This window comes from Aedes aegypti, chromosome 2 (assembly GCF_002204515.2).
Source record: "Aedes aegypti strain LVP_AGWG chromosome 2, AaegL5.0 Primary Assembly, whole genome shotgun sequence".
NCBI lineage: Eukaryota > Metazoa > Arthropoda > Insecta > Diptera > Culicidae > Aedes > Aedes aegypti.
In genome coordinates this window covers 212,529,758-212,549,698 of record NC_035108.1, presented here as the reverse complement: position 1 = coordinate 212,549,698, position 19,941 = coordinate 212,529,758, and the positions used below count along the sequence as shown (strand labels likewise).

The following is a 19,941-nucleotide window of genomic DNA, read 5'->3' as shown; positions in this document are numbered from 1 at the left end:
TTAGGATATTTCTTAAAAATTTCATTTGAAAATGCATATGTTGCAAGTTTTATATTTTTAAAACAAGTACTGACACCCAATGCTCGTGTCTATATACTATATTTTGTTTTCTCAAAGTTTAAAGCATGTTTAATAAAATGTTTTAAGTGATTTTTTGATTTAGCTGATATGGGGTAACATTGATCACCCATGAAAACAACATTCGGTTATATTTAAAACATCATTACTAACTAAAATAATGGTCGCTGAAGCCGAATATGAAGACCAAACTCTTACAATTCATTTACTTTTTGAGTTATTTCAAAATAAAAAACACCTTGAATTGTGAAATACGCCTAAATGTAGGCAATTTCCTAAGGAATATTTGCATTCTTAATAGTTATTTGTGAATTGTGCTTAACTGAACATATTTATAAAAATTTTGGAAACGGAATCGTTTTCAGCGATGTCATTTTCAGTAACAAAAGCTTTTCTTCTGCTCATATCGATTTCAGAACTCATGTGAGACATGATTCTTTGAGCATTGCATCCATAATCATGAAAATTAATATTTCCAAAAATTGAAAAAATTACGCATAGACACAACTCAATTTTTGCAAAAACCATAATGTTCAATAGATCGTGCATAGAAGGAAGGAAATCACCATTCACGCATTGAGAATATTTCATCGATAAATGTTGAGTGGAACTTTTTACGCGAAGGGTCATTGCGATCAATGTTACCCCGCTGATCAATGTTACCCCGGATTACGGTCCCATGTTATACTGATGGAACGAAATGCTATTGGATCGTGAGAAGAAATTTACTTTGCACTTTTTACTGTTTACGCGCATGCCATTATCGTCGCACCAGATAAGCAGTCGATTTATGTCTTCTTGTAGTTCGACACAATCTGCAGAGGAGGCAATCACACGGAAAATTTTTAAGTCATCCGCATATGAAAGATTAAATGAAGAAAGCAGCTCATAAAGGTCGTTTACATAAATGATAAAAATCAACGGACCGAGGACACTTCCTTGCGGGACGCCGGATGGAATATTGAATGTCCTGGAGCGTGTGGATTTCACTTTCACGAAAGCTTCACGATCGGTTAAGTAGGAGCAAAGCCAGTCAGTAAGCCACGCCGGAAAACCAAGATGACTGAGTTTTCTGCAGATGATATCATGCGGTACTGAATCAAAAGCTTTTGCAAAATCTACATACACTGCATCGATTTGCCGCCTTGATTCAAGTTCACGGGATACAGCTGACACATAGCACATAAGGTTCGATGTTGTGGAGCGGTGCTTCATGAAGCCATGCTGGTTGTTAGAGATGATCGGAGCAGCAGCTCGGTACAAAACTGCGTGTATCAGCTTCTCAAACACTTTGCTTAGGCTGCAAAGTATAGACACCCCGCGATAATTTGCGACACAATTGTAGCTTCCGGACTTGTGAATCGGTGTTATAGATGCCGTCTTCCACGCACTTGGAAACCTTCTGTCACGAAGCGAGCGGTTGAAAACAGCAGTAATAGGCATTGCGAGCGTAGCTGCACAGTTCTTCCAGAACAAAGGGGGCAGATTATCTGTACCAGGTCCTTTTGTAGAATCCAGATCTTCAAGAGCATTCTGAACTTCCTCTACAGAAAACTGAACGAACGGTAGAGTTATGTTATGAACTGGTATCTGCTCGAAACTATCACGACGTTGAACGGGCGATGCTCTACTAAAAACACTCTCGAAAAAGGTGGCGAAGAGATCGGCAACTTCGGTGTTTGAATGGGCGGTGACTCCATCGAAAGAGACAGAGCTCGGAATGGCAATACCTGCCTTGCGTTGCTTTACAAAATCCCAGAAACGGGAAGGATCCTGCTTGACGTTTCTTTGGATGCTTGCTAAATAGCTTTCATGTGATGCGTAAAGACTTTCTTTGGCAACGGACTGGAAGACCCCCTCTCCGGACCAGAACACAGGGCCGGGACGACTGCTGAGCGCTGGCAGGAATGACACGACTGTGCTGGGTGGTTCAGGGGCTTCCAAAGTGCTTAATGTAGTGCGTCCAGGGTTGATGGTGCTTAACTCAGGTCCATTACAGGTGTGATGGGAGAAGAAACTGACAGTGACGGTGTCATTGGTTTCCTGTGCTTCAGAGGTACTCGAAATTTTTGGGCTCCATAGTCTTCAAACTCACGGAATAATAAGCCCTCAGGCCATGTTTCTGGATCAAGAGCCTTTGGTTTCATTGACGGGTCGAGACCGATTTTGAAAGACACAAATGTGAGAGTACTAATGTCTTTCTCTTTCGGAATCAATATAACCACAGTAGGGTCATCATCAACATTGAGATTTGCTTTGACCATAGCCTGCACAGCTTCTGTGGTCACATCCGGTCGGATTCGGGAGATGTACAACCAGAATTGGTTGTCTTCCTTCTGGCAAACAGGTACTGTCACGACATTAGCCTGCGGCTGCTTATTACCAACACGACAATTTTCCGAAGCACGTGCGACTACTTGCTCAAAAGGTCTTTTAGTTGTCCTTCGTTCCGTTAACGTTCAACGCTCCGTCATCGTAATCATCGTCATCATCGAAACTTTTACAGCAGTTTTTCTGTTCAAAACTAATTATTCGATGAAAATGTGTTCACTGTGTTTCAGTTGGAGAGTGGAATACAGTGAACACATTTTCCTGTAAATTTTCTTGATTTTGAACGAATAAACTGCTTTTGGAAATTCCGAAATCAATTATGGATTCTGCCCCCTTAATGAGGGCCAGCCAACAGCTGGTGAGAATTGAGCTTTAGGTTTAGCATTGATTTGCTTAATCTCGGTTCTTAACTCCGTTATTGCAGTGGTAAGCAAATTGAGTGGCGATGTTTGATCAGCATTAGTCGAAATAGTGCGGAAATGTGAGTTTTCGAAAAGCTCAGCACACTTGTCGCACATCCAAAATAGATTTTTCTTGTTTGTCGTGAAATAATTAAGCAACGCACGTGTAACGCCTGAACATGCATTCATGTGGAAGAATGCACCACAGTATCCACGACAGACAACATAATCGATGCCATTAATAGCTTCCGAGCATTTTGAGCAATTCTTTGCCATGATGATGCGCCTACGGTTATGCGATCCAATTCAAGATATGCTCCTCGTTGAATGACGAACTTGGACAAGTTAAGTTTGCAATCGCATGCAATATTCGATTCCGATTTTGATACGCAGATGTCGCTTCGAGCGAAAAAATCGCGGCGAGGGTTATGGTGCAGTATTGTTTATGTGCACAATCACAGCTGTGTCATAGATCGCGAAAACGCACTTGATACACAATTATCATACGATACAACACCCGCACGTTGAAACGAAACACTGAATTGATCGGCCGTGATGAAAATAACGAATAAAAATTATGTATGCACCTAGCTAACCGTTGATTACAGATGGAGCAGAATCCACCATATCCCATATTCCATATTCTTTCCATACATTTCAAAAGGGCGTATCTGCATATCCAGTCCAAGAATTTTTCATACATATTTGAATGCTTTGGGAAATTTCCCAATATCACTAACAGGCGTTAATTTGGTAGATATCATTTTTCGTGTATTGGCTTATTAGTAATAACTAAACATAGCATTGGCCCTTTTCAAATGTCGGTAGAGAAAAATTTTAGAAAAATGTATTTTTTAATATCTAAAACCATATAGAAAATTAAAACTACAAAATTTTATTATAATCTCTTTGTTTAAACAAGTTAAATTGGCATATTTCGTGTGATTTCTATCATATAAACTTCAAAAGGGCGTAACTCAAAATTCTGACTAAGGATTTTTTTTCAAAATCGGCCCAGAGGTGCAGAACAACGTCAGGAATCAACTGCTGACTGCCGTTTGAATGGTATATTTTATTTGATAATAACGGTAATTGGAGCAAAGTTGTAATATTTTTCAAAAAACATAGCTAATTTCCTCAGTGTTGGATCGACTGAAATTTTAAAACAAGGTGTCATTAGAATCGTAATCTTATATTCTTTGAAGAACACTCACGAATTTTTGCGGCAAAATCTGAAAACTATTCAAAACCAATGAAACAGGCATTCAAATTATCGTGCAAAAGTTTGGGTTCACCCCTCCGTATGATGCAAATCGTCCAAAAGTTTGGGTTCACCTGAGCCGCATGCAAATCTTTTTTGTCAATACCACTGCCAGTTTTCAACTGATTTTTATAGTCCACAGCTTTTTCGAACGCAAATAATGGTGCGTACATGATTGGTTTGTAATTTCACAGAACTTTCGTGTTTTAAGTAAGTTCAGGTGAACTTCAACTTTTGCACGATGCACCATACTGAGGGGTTAACCCAAACTTTTGCACGATGACTTGAATGACTGTTTCATTGATAATAAATCTTCGAGCTGTTTAGTAGAATACATATAAGTAGATGAAAAACCCGAATTTAGTACTATACCATTTGATTCCACTCGAGTTTGTATCCTTTGACGGATACGATTATTTCGACCTCAACTGTAAGGCCGTCTTCAGTGTCGTGTACTAGACTCATTTCATTGCACATTGGACCGAATCGACAATTTAGCCGGAAAAAAGTGTTTTCTCTGTTCTCGTCGATTTTAGACGTTTGATGTCTTCAGAGAAGTTATTCGTAATTGAGTTTTGCATCTTTTAGGAAAAAAGTTGAATAGGGTGGCCCTTATTTAAGTTAAAATTTTGACTCAAACTCTTTTGTTTGATGAAATTTGTGGCTGTGGTCTTCTGCAAACTTTTAGAAAATGTTATTTTGAACAACTTTGTCGAAGACACTTTTGATCTAACTCTTCATTTGAGCTAAGTAAATTGATTTTGAAAGTTTTATCTTCGGGTGAACCCAAAAATCAGTTATTTTGATCTAACTTTTTGATTTTCAGTTTTACGTGAATGTGGTCTTCAGAAGAGTTGCAGAGGAAGTAAAGATACACATTTTTACTGAACATCGCAAGAGTTTGTAATTCTTGTGATTTTGAAATTATAAGCCAATTTAAGTGAAAAACTATGAAATCTTTAGATTCCCATAACTCATGGAGTTGCTTCGATATTTTTTTTCTTTTAGTGGCATTAGAAAGGCCATACAATAGGCAACTTTTGCTGTAAAAACTGTGAGAACGTATTTTTTGTAAATTGAGAAATTTCACTTCAAAAATACACTTTAAAAACTCTAAATTTGCTTGTAACTCACAAGATTTCAAAGTTAACGGCGTGCTGTCTTCAGCAAAGTTGTAGAATTTAACTAGATCTACAACTTTTACATACACTACTTTTTTGAGAAATGATGATATCAATTTACTTAGCTCAAATGAAGAGTTAGATCAAAAGTGTCTTCGACAAAGTTGTTCAAAATAACATTTTCTAAAAGTTTGCAGAAGACCGCAGCCACAAATTTCATCAAACAAAAAAGTTTGAGTCAAAATTTTAACCTAAATAAGGGCCACCCTTTTCAACTTTTTTCCTAAAAGATGCAAAACTCAATTACGAATAACTTCTCTGAAGACATCAAACGTCTAAAATCGACGAGAACAGAGAAAACACTTTTTTCCGGCTAAATTGTCGATTCGGTCCAATGTGCATTGACTTCGAATATTTTTCAGATTTTTCCGCAAAAATTTCGTGAGTACTCTTCAAAGCATATAAGATTACGATTCTAATGACACCTTGTTTTATAATTTTGGTCGATCCTTACCTTGGCAAGCTGGAGTTTTCTTGCAATTCGAAATAACTTTGGGTCATATTTCGTGTGTAATATCGGTGCCTCCCTCTCAGGTGTACACAAGAAATGTCTGAAAGGGCTGATTCTGGATACACTCCCGTGCAAAAGTTTGGGTTCACCCCCTAAAAAACATACAAAAGTGTTCTGTCCATATCTCAGTGATTACACGTCCAATTGAAACTCTGTAAGCCGCATTCGAAAGGCAAAGAGTTATTCTTACTTCGTATGTATTTTTCCAAAAACATTCTTTAAACTTTGTATACTACAGTTTTACTTAAAGTTGCGACATTTTTCAACAAACACACTGAAAAATCATATCTAATTTCCTCAGTACTTTCCAGATTTTTCCGCCAAAATTTCGTGGGGTCTCTTCAAAGAATATTAGATTACGATTCTAATGACACTTTGATTTAAAATTTTGGTGGATCCAATGCTGAGGAAATTAGATATGAATTTTCAGTGTGTTTTTTGAAAAATGTCGCAACTTTAAGAAAAATTTAGTATACTAAGTAGTATATATACAAAGTTCAAAGAATGTTTTTGGAAAAATACATACAAAGTAAGAATAACTCTTTGCATTTCGAATGCGGCTTAGAGAGTTTCAATTAGACGTGTAATCCCAGAGATATGGACTGAACACTTTAGCATGTTTTCAAGGGGGTGAACCCAAACTTATGCACGGGAGTGTATATTCCAAATTTGAATATTTATAATAATATTTTTCTCTTAGAGATTTGAGACCAAATTCAGGTTACACTTTGACTAGACAGTCAAGGATACGTGACGAACTATTTAACACTTCACCAAATAGTTTTTGTAAACGTTTATAAAATTAGAAAATCACATTAATTTTTAAAATTCGAATATAAATCCTTAAAGCTTACGATTCAAATCAAAATAGCTCTGACATGAAGTTTCAAATTAATAGTCTGTACTTTAAGGTGAAAATGAATCGAAGCCAAACCTCAAATTTTCAAGAGCACGAATCTGGACAATCGAACATCCGTTTAAGCTGAAAACTTAATCGATTGGTCACGAGCTGGTGGTGACCAATCGATTAAGTTTTCCGCTCAAACGGGTGCTCGGTTCTCCAGATTCGTGCTCTTGAAAATTTGAGGTTTGGCTTCGATTCACCTTCACCCTTCACCTAACATCCTCATTGCTTAACTGTTTAACAGAAATTATGCTTTTTTGTTTAGTACGTTGTGGGTCAAGCACTATCAAAGTTACCCGCTAATGCGTATATTCAATACCTATATAGGTATTCACAGATACCTCGTACTTTGAAACAACCTGTAAAACAAATGCACCCACCCGAAGTGATTTTCTGGGTACGCCACTGATGTGCCTAATTCACCTCGTAGTTAGTTTGTCTGTGGTAAAACCATAAACCTTGTAGCACTTTCGTCCTTAAAAGTTACATGTCAAAAATTTGGAAAAATATTGTATCTGGCCAAATAAAAAACGGACAAATTTTGTGTTTAACTGTCCATAGAAACATTTAACGTTTAACGCTCCGTCATCGTATTCATCGTCATCATCGAAACTTCAAAAGCAGTTTTTCTGTTCAGTACTAAAATTGGTTTGATGAAAATGTGTTCACTGTGTTTCGGATGGATAATGGTCTAATCCACCAGTGTACTAAATTTGCTCGGTCTGAGAATGGTCTAATCCACCGGTGTACTAAATTCACTCGGTCTGAGAATTGTGACACTTGAGCGGGGCACGCTCCCGTATGATCCCCACGTGATCTGAACCCGCTCTAGTGTCAAAATTCTTCGACCGAGTCAGTTTAGTACACCGGTGGATAAGACCATTATGACACTTGAGCGGGGCACGCTCCCGTATGGTCGCCACGTGATCTGGACCCGCTCTAGTGTCAAAATTCTTCGACCGAGCTGGTTTAGTACACCAGTGGATAAGACCATAGAATACAGTGAACACATTTTCCTACACACTTAAATTGTTTTACGGATTCCTGTGAAATTTCAACAGCTGAACAATTCAGTGAAATAAATTAACGGAGTACGGTAAATTTTTACAGTATTCGGTAAAAAATCACCGTAATCCGTTAAATTCCGACGAAATACGGTGTTTTATTTCACCGAACTGTTCAGCTGTTGAGATTACGGTGTAATTCACCGTAGTGTGTTTAGTGTGTATAAATTTTCTCGATTTTAAACGAAAAAACTGCTTTACAAAATTCAGAAATCAATGACGGATCCTGCCCCCCTTAAGACACATATGGAATTAGTTGGTATGAGCCATTTTACGAAGCAGATCAAATGACAGGAGACCTGGGATTTTCAATCATCGTCGTCAATTTTCGCGATGATGATGATTGATGACTGTGCGCATTTCTAGCGTAGCTTTTCATACAGGCGAAAACAGAAATGGAGTCAAATTATTAAAATATTTCTGTTCACAAAAGTGCCTTTTTATGTGAAATATGGGTAACAAAGAGGTAGCTGCTAAAATAAATAGGTGTAATGCTGCAGTAACGAACATTTTTGGATCTCTGTTTTGTCATTTTCTCCATGTCCCCGTTTGTTAAGATGAGGCGTTGTTAAAAATTACGCTGTATTTAATCCCAGGTCTCCTGTCAATTGACGCGGTTGCGGCGATCAGCTGTTCCGAAACGTCTCGTGAAATGGCTTATTGAGAAAATCATGCTTAAATTTTGACGTTTGCTTTCTCATACCGTAAAGTGCCGTAAAGGGAACTAATATCGAAAAAATATTTCGCTCCCAATACAACAATTCGTCCGGTGGGGTGTGCTGCTGTCGTCATGATGATGGTTGACGAGAGCAATGTCAAACACATTCATGGTTTCAAAAAATTCGGAACAAAATATTTATTTTCACCGCTTACTTCACTTATGTATGAAATTGAATGAGATCCAATGGTAGAGAATTCATTTATCTACCCAATGGTATTTTTAGGGTCAGCGGAGAATGTCCCGAAACGTGTTTTACTCAAGCGCAAAAATCGCTCAGGCGAAAGTTCCAATGAAACTAACCTCACATATCCTGGTTTTCCAACCTCAAACTAGTGCTCCTACCAGCCGGATCTCAATTTTTATGAAAGTAGTGCAAAAATACAAAAAACAAACGTATGTAAAACATAGAGAATGGATATTCCTACCTTTTCCGTCTAACTGTTTCACTGTTAACCATCTTTAATCAGGAAAATAAAACATTTTCCCCCCAGCGGCATGTGATGGATGCGTGAAAAATCAAATCTCTCATCATCTGACTAGTTGCGCTACCTAAGTATAGATGGCTAACAGTATGTTGCGTTTCGCGCTTGGAGGCCTATAAAATTTGAATTTTACCATCTGTGAGAGCTTATGAATGCTGACGGCATTACGCTTCCAATCGCAAAACGCAACATACTGTTAGCCATCTATACTTTGGTAGCGCAACTAGTCAGATGATGAGAGATTTGATTTTTCACGCATCCATCACATGCCGCTGTGGGGAAAAATGTTTCATTTTCCTGATATAAGACGGTTCACAGTGAAACAGTTAGGCGGAAAAGGTAGGAATATCCATTCTCTATGTTCTACATACGTTTGTTTTTTGTATAATTGCACCACTTTCATAAAAATTGAGATCCGGCTGGTAGGAGCACTAGTTTGAGGTTGGAAAACCAGGATATGTGAGGTTAGTTTCATTGGAACTTTCGCCTGAGCGATTTTTGCGCTTGAGTAAAACACGTTTCGGGACATTCTCCGCTGACCCTAAAAATACCATTGGGTAGATAAATGAATTCTCTACCATTGGATCTCATTCAATTTCATACATAAGTGAAGTAAGCGGTGAAAATAAATATTTTGTTCCGAATGTTTTGAAACTATGAATGAGTTTGACATTGCTCTCGTCAACCATCATCATGACGACAGCAGCACACCCCACCGGACGAATTGTCGTATTGGGAGCGAATTGCATCAGGGATCGCATGATCGCATTCGACCTAATTTTGAGTAGAAGTTGCTTACTGTATACTCAACTTTCAGTAGAAATTTCTTTTTGTGTACACCATTTTGAGTAAAAGTTTCGTATCGTGAATTCTCTTAAGAATAAACAGAGCCACCTAGGACGTAAATTTAATCAACACCGTACTTATAATTTTCGGTAAATAGCATTTTCGATCATCATTGCGGTACAACACTGCGTCTTTGCTAACCGCATCAGTGCCATCTATTTTTTCAACGTACTTACGCAACAATATGTCAGAATGATGTCGGTTAGTTGTTTTGATTGAACCGCGATCAGTTCGGTTAAAAATAGTGGAACAGAAAATCGTAAATTTTCGTAAAATAAATCCATCAAAATGTCTCTAACCGATGAAATTGTGCGCTTCAAGCTGTGGGCTACTAAAATGGGATGTCCACTGGAAAAGATTCCTTCCGACGATTCGTTAAAAAAGTAATAATATCTTCACAGTAAGTGCTTTTTATCTCAACGCCTTTGTCCTTACAGATGCATTCGCGGCAAGCAGAGTATCCTTTTCCAGCAGATCGTGTCCGGAATACTTCCGAAGCAGGAGATAGCCACAATGCGAAACAACGTCCTGGCAGCCAAACTCAAGCAATATCAAGCCCTAGGCGGCGTGATTGCGGTAAGTCACTACTTGGATTAGCTAAACCATAAAAAAGTGATATGTATATCAAATTTTTGTTTTAGAAATCGAAAATGTTCCAAATGCCCGATGAGCTACAACGATATGAGAAAGTGGAGAGGTTGAAAGACAAATGTGCAGAAACAAGAACCAGGATTCTGAGATCGAAGGCAACGATGGAAGCGCTAACGGATAAAATCAATGAAAAAAGTAAGTAACTCAACTTGATTTATGTTCTTCAGTGATGTTCGTCATTCCACACAGAGTGTTCACAGCACCCAAATTTTGGTCAACATTTTCATTCACTGGAAATATGCAAATAATCCATTTTTATGCCGATAATACTAATTCCGTAATTAAACATTTGATATAAACCCACGATTTTGCTTCGGGCATCAATCGTACGGGGTTTTACAAAAAAACTGTAACTCTCCACACGATTCTCAACTCTGCAGAAGGCGGTCTTACTTTAACCTTCGGGCTGTCGTACTGTTGTACCGTCAAACGGGGTGACTTTAACTTCAATCAACCAGAACCATGATCTAAACGTCATCTAAAAATCTAAATACCTTGTAGGACTTTAGCCGGGCCACAGAATGGGATGATAGAAGATTGAATCGAATTATTTTGTCATATCAAAAGGCATCAAAAAGGTGAAATTTTTTAATGTCCTTGTGCGGGGTGGTTTGCAACACTCAATGCTAATTTAGTTTTTTCCAACAAAATGTTGATATTTTTTGTTAGTCACACTTGTTAAGTATTGTTATTTATGTATTTAAAGCATTCAAACCAGTACAAGAGCATTTTGAATACCTTTTTCTAAGAAAATAATTGAGCTATTTTTGTATGGGAAAAAAGGCTTAACTGAACAATATTTTTAACGAGTGTTTGTAGTTGATTGATGAATTATACACGGTGTGCCAGAAACCGTTATTAACGTAAAAAAATGTCCAAGATTTTGGCACCTACCATTTGAAAGATATAGTATTCAAGCATCTTCTCCGTGAATTTGAAAATATTTTAACGAGGGAATCGAAAGTTATCGTGATTTGAAGGGTTTGAACTGTTTTGGAAGGGATTTTTACATACTTCACAATTTTCCCCACCAGTGCATCATTTTTAATTTGTAAACTAGCCAAGTAACCATCAGCTTTGCATTGAGCATTCAAAACATATGATATCCAAGCATCTTCTCTGAAATTTTGAGACAATTTCTTCGAGAAAATCAGAAGTTACAGTGATTTGTATATTTACCATTATTTCTATGAAGATTAAATAAGAGCTTATTTATATGGCTTTGCTATATTGATGCGCATAATTTACAAATTAAAATGTCTATAGGACTGATACTCGGCATTCAGAAGATTTAGTTGACTACACACACTAGTTGACTAGCATCTTCGCAGTTAGCTAGAGAAAATTTTATCAAAAGACAACATAACTAGAGTACTTTGAAGTTTTGGAAAAGCAAATTTTGAATGTTTTTAATTAGTATGTTCAATGTTTTACTATTACTAAATCCAACAAAGTCTTGTCAATATGTTAATCAATGTAATAAAAGAGCGTGATTGACCGCCCTCTGCTGCTTCTTTGTCATTACAAGAGCAACTATAGTTGTAAAAGGAGAAAACGGATGCTATGCTGCTTAGGATTTGTTGCATCACCCTCAGTGTGTAAGTAATGGAATTCTCATTTCCTGTACTAAGCAATATCAGCGCCGCCTGCGTTCGAATGCAGGTCAATTTTGGTTATGGAATAAATGTATTACGTGTTGCTATCTCTGACGAAGCCGTTGGGATCTTCTGCACTTCCACGAGAAATCATTGGGAGTTTGGAAAATGGAAAGAGGTTATATTACAGGATTCGTCTTGGTAAACATAACGCTTAATTACAAAAGCCCTAGAGATCATCGCATCATATTCACTGGTGACACCTCCTTACAAGCGTAATAATTTCAACAAAATAATAAATAAAATAAAATAAAAAGTAATTCTTTCATATGTACAAAACTTGACTTGAGACTCATATGACGACACCTTTGATAACGAACCATTCAAAGGTTTTGCATGATGCGAATCATGCAACATCAATCTAAAACGTAAACTATCAGTATCTAAATGAAAAGTCGATATTTATAGTACCTAACAATTCAAGGATCTTGTGTTATTATGTAAAACTAATCCGAATATGAGGCTTGTTGCATTGAAATATTTGAAAAACATGAAACAAGGTTTATTTCGACAATAACCGACTTATTATTTGAATTAATTTGAACAACTATTGAACTATTATTTGAACAAATATAAACGTTGTCCAAATTAATTCTGAACAATCGTATTTAGAACATTTAAACCAGTAGCATAAAACGATATCAGTTGATAATCCATCCTCGACTGAGCAACAAAGAACCATTTTCAAATTATTCAGATTAACCAATACGCGTATTTGGGCCATAACGAATCACTGCCCAGCAGAACGCCGAAAATGATCACATTTGCTTATGCTGTAACGAAACACTGCCTTCCTTGAATGAAAGACAAGTCAAAACAAGTCCAACACAAAGACAATACAAATCTGTTAAATCAATTTGCATCGCAATGATCAAATGCGTGTGGTGCACATTATTTTAGACGATTGAAAATAAATCCTAAGGACATGTCCAAACCTTCAAAGTACTCCGCTTATGTTGTCTTTCGATAAAATTTTATCAAACTAACTGCGAAGATTATATTTTATCTTTTGGATACCGAGTGTCAGTCCTATAGACATTTTTATTTGTAAATTATGCGCATCAATATAGCAAAGCCATATAAATAAGCCCTTATTTAAACTTCATAGAAATAATGGTAAATATACAAATCACTGTAACTTCTGATTTTCTCGAAGAAATTGTCTCAAAATTTCAGAGAAGATGCTTGGATATCATATGTTTTGAATGCTCAATGCAAAGCTGATGGTTACTTGGCTAGTTTACAAATTAATAATGATGGACTGGTGGGGAAAATTGTGAAGTATGTAAAAATCCCTTCCAAAACAGTTCAAACCCTTCAAATCACGATAACTTTCGATTCCCTCGTTAAAACATTTTCAAATTCACGGAGAAGATGCTTGACTACTATATCTTTCAAATGGTAGGTGCCAAAATCTTGGACATTTTTTTACGTTAATAACGGTTTCTGGCACACCGTGTATAAAGTAGACCTAACACAAAAGTTTATAATTTTTATAAAACTCAAAATTGCTTATGAATAAAGTGTTGCAAGTCACCCCTCATAGGTACATTTATATAAAAATGATTTATACACTCAAAATAATCCAAACGTCATTGTTACGTGAAAACATACGTGGTTTTTTTCCATCGCAATTTCCACGTAGCTCTTACGTTAATCATAGGTAGCCCATAATGAACGCATGAACTTTTGAACTTCGTCCATTCCACCGGCGCTACACGTAAGAGCTACGTGGATTTTCCGGTAGCCTTTACGAAGCGTTTCTATAGGACCTAGATGGTTTTGCATTTAATTTAACTGGAATAAAGACCAACCTTATCTCTAATAACTAATTCCCAATTGGAAAATGTAAACAGACCTAAAAGATTGTGATATTTTTATATTCAATCTGAGTATTGTGAATCCTGTTTCCCAAATGTTGTGAGTTTGTTCTTTCTTGTTGTAGCCTTCGCCTTCGCGTGCTGTAGGGCAAGTGTACCATTAGTGGTGCACCTAAGGGAAAACTGCTAAAACACGGTGTTAAGATCATGAAATATATGATTTTACCGTATCATTCGATAGATCTCAAATCCTTCTATCATTCAAATGTATAAAAATCACGATTCATTCGAAATTTCCCTGCAAAAAGCCTTGCACCAATAATAGGAACACTGTTCCTTTAGTGGAGGTATATTTTAAGGATGGTTCCTTTAGTGGCGCAAACCATTAATTTCTTATGGGACCCTCCACTATGGGTACTGATGCACCACTATAGGTGCAAAGGAGCAAAAAAATTAAGCAAAATAATTGTTTTAAATAGTTTTACGGTTAAATTTCATGAATATTATTCGATTACTTGTATCATTTTCGCATCGTACATAATACAAAAATATCACATAATCATTTATTAGCGCGAAACATGCCAAAACACACTACCTCCACTATTGGAGCTACCTCCACTAAGGGAGCGTTTGCCCTAATTGATAGAGGTTATAAATCAGGTATAAAATATGAAGTAATGCAGGGATTCTTTGGTATTCAAAGCATATTTACCTTGAAATCAATCTAACACAGGGTTTAAAGTTCAGCAACTTCTGAAGTTCCTCAAAAATCAAGCGGGCGCCATCTTAGAATTTGCGCTCAACACCGAATGTACGTACAACATGCAGATGTCAAAATGAACTTAGGCACCTACGTGAATTTCACGTAAGTGCGATAGGTAACCTCAGTAACAATTACCGATTCACTATTTGATGGTTATGAATGGCTTAGCGATCTTTATCTTAGTCAGGTAAAGTGGAGGCAAAATGAATTTGGAATGATCTACGTGATTTTTCACGTATCAATGACGTTTGGATTTTTTTGAGTGTATTAAAACGTTGTTATAATTTCGTAAAATAAAATTCGTCATAGCATCACTTAGGGAAGATCCTAATATGACGTCCATCGTTTTTTGGGATTTCTAGAACCCCCCTCCCCCCTCTGTCACGCTTTTTCCAATACCTAATACATGCACTGTCACACTTTGTTAGATCCCCCATCCCCTAAATGATGGACGTCATTTTTGGATGACCCCTTATTAGTTAAAGAAACAACATGTAGAGTTTTACGTTTGTAAATTAAATCTATCTCATGTTTTCAGGTCACGATTTTGAACCTCCATCAAGTATCAGTTTTCAAGACATTTAAAGAGTTATGTTTATTGTATAAACATATTTATAATAACAGCTTTATTCGTGGCCCTACTTGCAATGTGAGTCACACGTATTGAAGCACAGACTTAAAACAAATTTTCTTTTGCAATTTGTGTGTTATAGTGAAATTTAATTATAAATTACCACAACAAGTTTCGACCAGTAGCTTTATCATGTTGATGTGTTATACTGAACTTGTGCGCAGCGGTAGAAGACCACTCGTCACCGGTCAACACAGCCAACTCTCGGTTGGCAAATCGGTAGACTTCAACCGTTTCAGTTATGACAGACTAACAATCTATATCTATCTATAACAAACTTCACAAAACACGTTATAAAGTTGAAAACCTTAAAATTAATTTCTTGAATTTGTTAGTTTGCCTATTTACAAGGTCACACTTATCTACAAAAAAAAACTTGTTACACGAAGACGAATTGTGAACGAAGAAGACTAGTTAATCTTAAAGCTTACTTCGAACTAAAAGGACGAGTTTGACTTTGAGAGGTCCGAACGACTTCGCCGTCTCCGTAACAAGAACTTCAAGATTAACTACCAGTTAATCATCAAATCCAGTCATGTCGAAGGCTGGTTCGCATGGAAAAGCTAACCCTAGATTTAATGCAGGTGCCGACACAACACTGCACCAATGCATGGGGTCTGGGTCATTTGGCATAAAGCCATTTGGCATAAGGTCATTTGGCATAACGCCATTTGGCATAAAGGACATTTGGCATAACAGCCATTTGGCATAACGGTCATTTGGCATAATTTTGAACAATGTGAAAATAAAGGGTCATTTGGCATAACGGACATTTGGCATAATATCAAGCCATATGTAAAGTAAGAATCAATTGGCATAATATCAAACCATATGTGAAGTAAAGGTCATTTGGCATGTCGGACATTTGGCATAATATCAAACCATCTGAAAAGTAAGGGTTATTTAGTATTTATGATTTATTGGTATTTTATATTTTATTCAGATACTCCTTCTTCTATGTGAAAAAACTGTTGTAATAAATATTACGCAAAAGAAAAAGTCATGTTAGAAAGAAGGGCAAATTCCTATATAATAAAATAACGCGTCGAATCGCTATAGCAATAACCCTCGAAAGAATACCTTATGTTTAAAAGAAGGGTAAATCTCTAGATAAATATCATGACTAAACAGGATAACAGAAGATGAACTAGGGTGTCAATCAGTGACGCAATATTTCTTAATTTGAAATTAAAAACGAATCCGATCAAGCACTGCACACTGGTTCAGGAAGCTAGTTTAGGCGGACATGAGGTTTTCGTCTCGATTTATTGATTTTAGAGCCATAGTTGCTTCTGATAATATGTTCAGCATTTTCGGTTCCGGGTCATTTGGCCGAATGCCGTTCGGCCGAAATTGAAAACAAAAGTGAACTACTGTTAGCATGGATTTATAATGAATTTCAAAGAACTTTTTCAGCTTATTCATGAAGAAAGTTACACCATCATTGATATACACATAATTAGCTTTTGAGTAGTAGCTCAAGAAACAGTTCGTGCTGAAAAAAGTACATCCTAAATGTAAGCACTTATTCACTTCTCTGCTAGCGGTGATAGCCACCTACAGATGTTTGTAGTTAGATTTTGACAGTAACCAAAAAGGTTTAACACTTTTTCGTCCTTCTGCTAGATCGGGTTGCTTTGATCCCTCGGATCGTACTAAGTAATATATGTCATAGCTCTAGCAACCACAAGTCTTGGTTTCTTTGACTTAAATATTCCCCGAGTAGTTTATTGCTATACGCAAGCAACGATGCAGACTTCAGTTCACAAGTTGCAATCTTAAACTTGGAGGAGAATGACATCTCACCCAAGTTGAGGAAAAAAAAATTGAATAAGACGTAAGGCATTCTGGGGTAATATGCACTCTTGAGGCAAAACAACCCCACGGTGCCTTTTATGAGTATTTGTAAAACAATTGGAAAAGATTCGTCAAGGGCGGATAGGAGTGACCCACCACAACATGCGATTTTACAAATTCAACTTCCAGGAAAATGTCTAAATTTTTCTAAAATATTCATAGAATCCCCAAAAAGTAGTTTTACTCCTGGGGTGCATATTACCCCTGATACCCTTATTATAAGCTTTAACATCAATAACTATGAGAATTACTTCACTCTTGAAAGAACAGCCTATGATCAAAAGAAGGAAAAATCTCTTATGAAAATTTAGGCAAGTTTAATGCATATAATAGTTTTATCAGGACAACTACAAAGAACTTCCGATTATTTAAAGAAGGTAAAATTCCCAATTAAAATATAAGCTGAACTATTTTCAATAGTAATGAAACCAGTATAACTCGAATGAATAGTCTATGTGCAAAAGAAGGAAAAAATCTGATGAGATCAATAAAACACTTGAAACCTTATTATATCTTTGGTAATCCAGAGGCGAATTAACCGTCACCTCAGAGTCTTGACGCGATGTAAAGAGTTCACAACTTCGTCCTGAATTAACGGGTTGATTTTATCATTCTCTTAGAGCTCTTACAGAGCATATAAAATCAAATATAAAACGTGTATTTATATAGAAAGAAAAAGTGCATCGTTTTTTAGTGGTTTTTGATTAACTTGGAAGCTTCTGAAAGAAATTCACCATCTTTTTCTTTATCGGTATTTCGTCTATTAGTAAGCGATATCACCGGATTGGAAGTCAACATAAGTCGTATAAAATACATCTACAAAGTTTACAGTCCGATTGAATTCGGTGGTATGATTTAACCGGATTCTTCTGATGGATTCATATCGCACTTATTGGCTTCTTCGGCGGCTTGCCAGAGAAGAGAATAAATAAATTATTATTGAACAGATTCAGCTGTTACTAAAAAAAACAGTAATAAAATGCTAAAATCTTCAATTTAAGTATGTACAGAAAATATATTGAAATTATGCCAAATGTCCGTTATGCCAAATGACCCTCATCTTTCACTTAGTTAAAAATTATGCCAAATGTCCGTTATGCCAAATGACCGTTATGCCAAATGTCCTTTATGCCAAATGGCGTTATGCCAAATGACCTTATGCCAAATGGCTTTATGCCAAATGGCCCGCTCCCAATGCATGATCTGCAGCCTCCCGAACGAAGCAGATCGGAAGATGGTCCAGTGTGACGTATGTGACCACTGATTCCATTTTATGTGTGCGGGTGCCAATGATAGCATTGAAGATAAGAACCGAAGTTATGTATGCGTGGCTTGCGCTCTACCCGCTCCGTCTATATCGTCGACCAGCAGTGTTCGAGAAGCGAGGATGCGACTCGAAATGTAACGGTTGGAAGAGGAGAAGCGACTCCAGGAGCGGTTACGAGAGAAGCAGGAAAAGATTCTTCAAGAAATTGTAGGTATCGGGTACCCGATACCTACAGAAATGACGATACGTTTGCAGAGAGAACGCGGAGAAAAGGAATTGCGGCGATGCTGACTTTGGAGAAGGAACACATTCAGCAGAAGTATAGTTTACTTCACACGCAGCTGAACGATGACGGAGATATAGGTAGCGTGCGTAACCGAGCGAACCGCGGCACAACGAGTAAAGTTCAAGATTGGATGAACCAGAATACAGCCGTGACCCTAAGCACCATTGGATCAATGCACGAGTTCACAAATTTGACGTTTGAGCGGTGTCAAATTCACTGGTTTCCATGGTGACATAAATAACACGGCACCGCTAAAATGTCAATTAGTGAACCCGTGCAAAGGTCCATACTGGGAGCAACCCCACTGGGCTTACGTTAAACGCCAGATAGTGAACTCGTGCATCGGTCCATAAGTCCATGCACGTGTTCACTAATTTGACGTTTGAGCGGTGCCGAATTCACTGGTTGCCATTATCACATAAATAACACGGCACCGCTAAAATGTCAAATAGTGAACCCGTGCAAAGGTCCATAGTGGGAGCAACCCCACTGGGCTTACGTTACAACCAGCTGTTTCAGTTAATTCGTCCCTAAATGGCAACAGACGAGTTTGTTGCCATGGCATCTGGAAACACAGCAACACCATCCCATAATCAGCAAGTTTTCCAGTCTATCCAGCCAGTAGAGTCACAACAAGTTACAGTGATTTCTCAATCAGACTGTGTATCGTCGTTAGCACCCACTCGCGAAGACGATCTTCTTTTTCTGTGATTGCTGAGTTTTTTCTTATTACACTTTGTGTTTATACCAATTATGCGCATGCTGTTCAAATCCTCACATGAACCTCTCAGCAAAATATGATTGAGTTTGCAACACATCGAATCATAAATAGCCGTTTGAGTGAAATTTCATGCCAGCAAACGTAGCAGACATTTGAAATAATTAATCTTCTGCTTAGATTTATCATCAACTTTGGAAAAAACTGCTCCGCCGACTGAGGGTTTTAATAACAGTTTACTTTGAACACAATACTTTTCACTTTTTCAGCCATAAAAACGGTGGGCTGCATTTGACGTTTCGTGAGAGGGGAATCTGGGCTGCATATGACGTTGATATTTTTCCTCTTCGCGAGTCTCTCTCAGATTCATACCATCCACGACATGTGATGACAACAATGTTTTCTCCAACATGTACATCAGCATCGTACGGACAACTGCCACCGGTTCCATGTTCATCGAGCTCGCAACAACAATCTATCCCTCAGACTATATCCGTTTCACAACACTATCCG

At 37.4% G+C, this 19,941-nt stretch overlaps 1 protein-coding gene across 1 annotated transcript in view; it reads left to right on the top strand.

Moving 5' to 3' along the window:
• Positions 1-9,966: 9,966 nt before the first annotated feature.
• LOC5576989 (augmin complex subunit dgt5) overlaps positions 9,967-19,941 on the top strand; it is a 31,425-nt gene continuing 21,450 nt past the window's right edge. Inside the window, exons 1-3 of the mRNA XM_001663041.2 lie at positions 9,967-10,163; positions 10,218-10,356; positions 10,422-10,566. Of these exons, the coding sequence (XP_001663091.2) occupies positions 10,069-10,163; positions 10,218-10,356; positions 10,422-10,566 (379 nt within the window). The 5' untranslated portion in view covers positions 9,967-10,068. The remainder of the gene's footprint in view (positions 10,164-10,217; positions 10,357-10,421; positions 10,567-19,941) is intronic.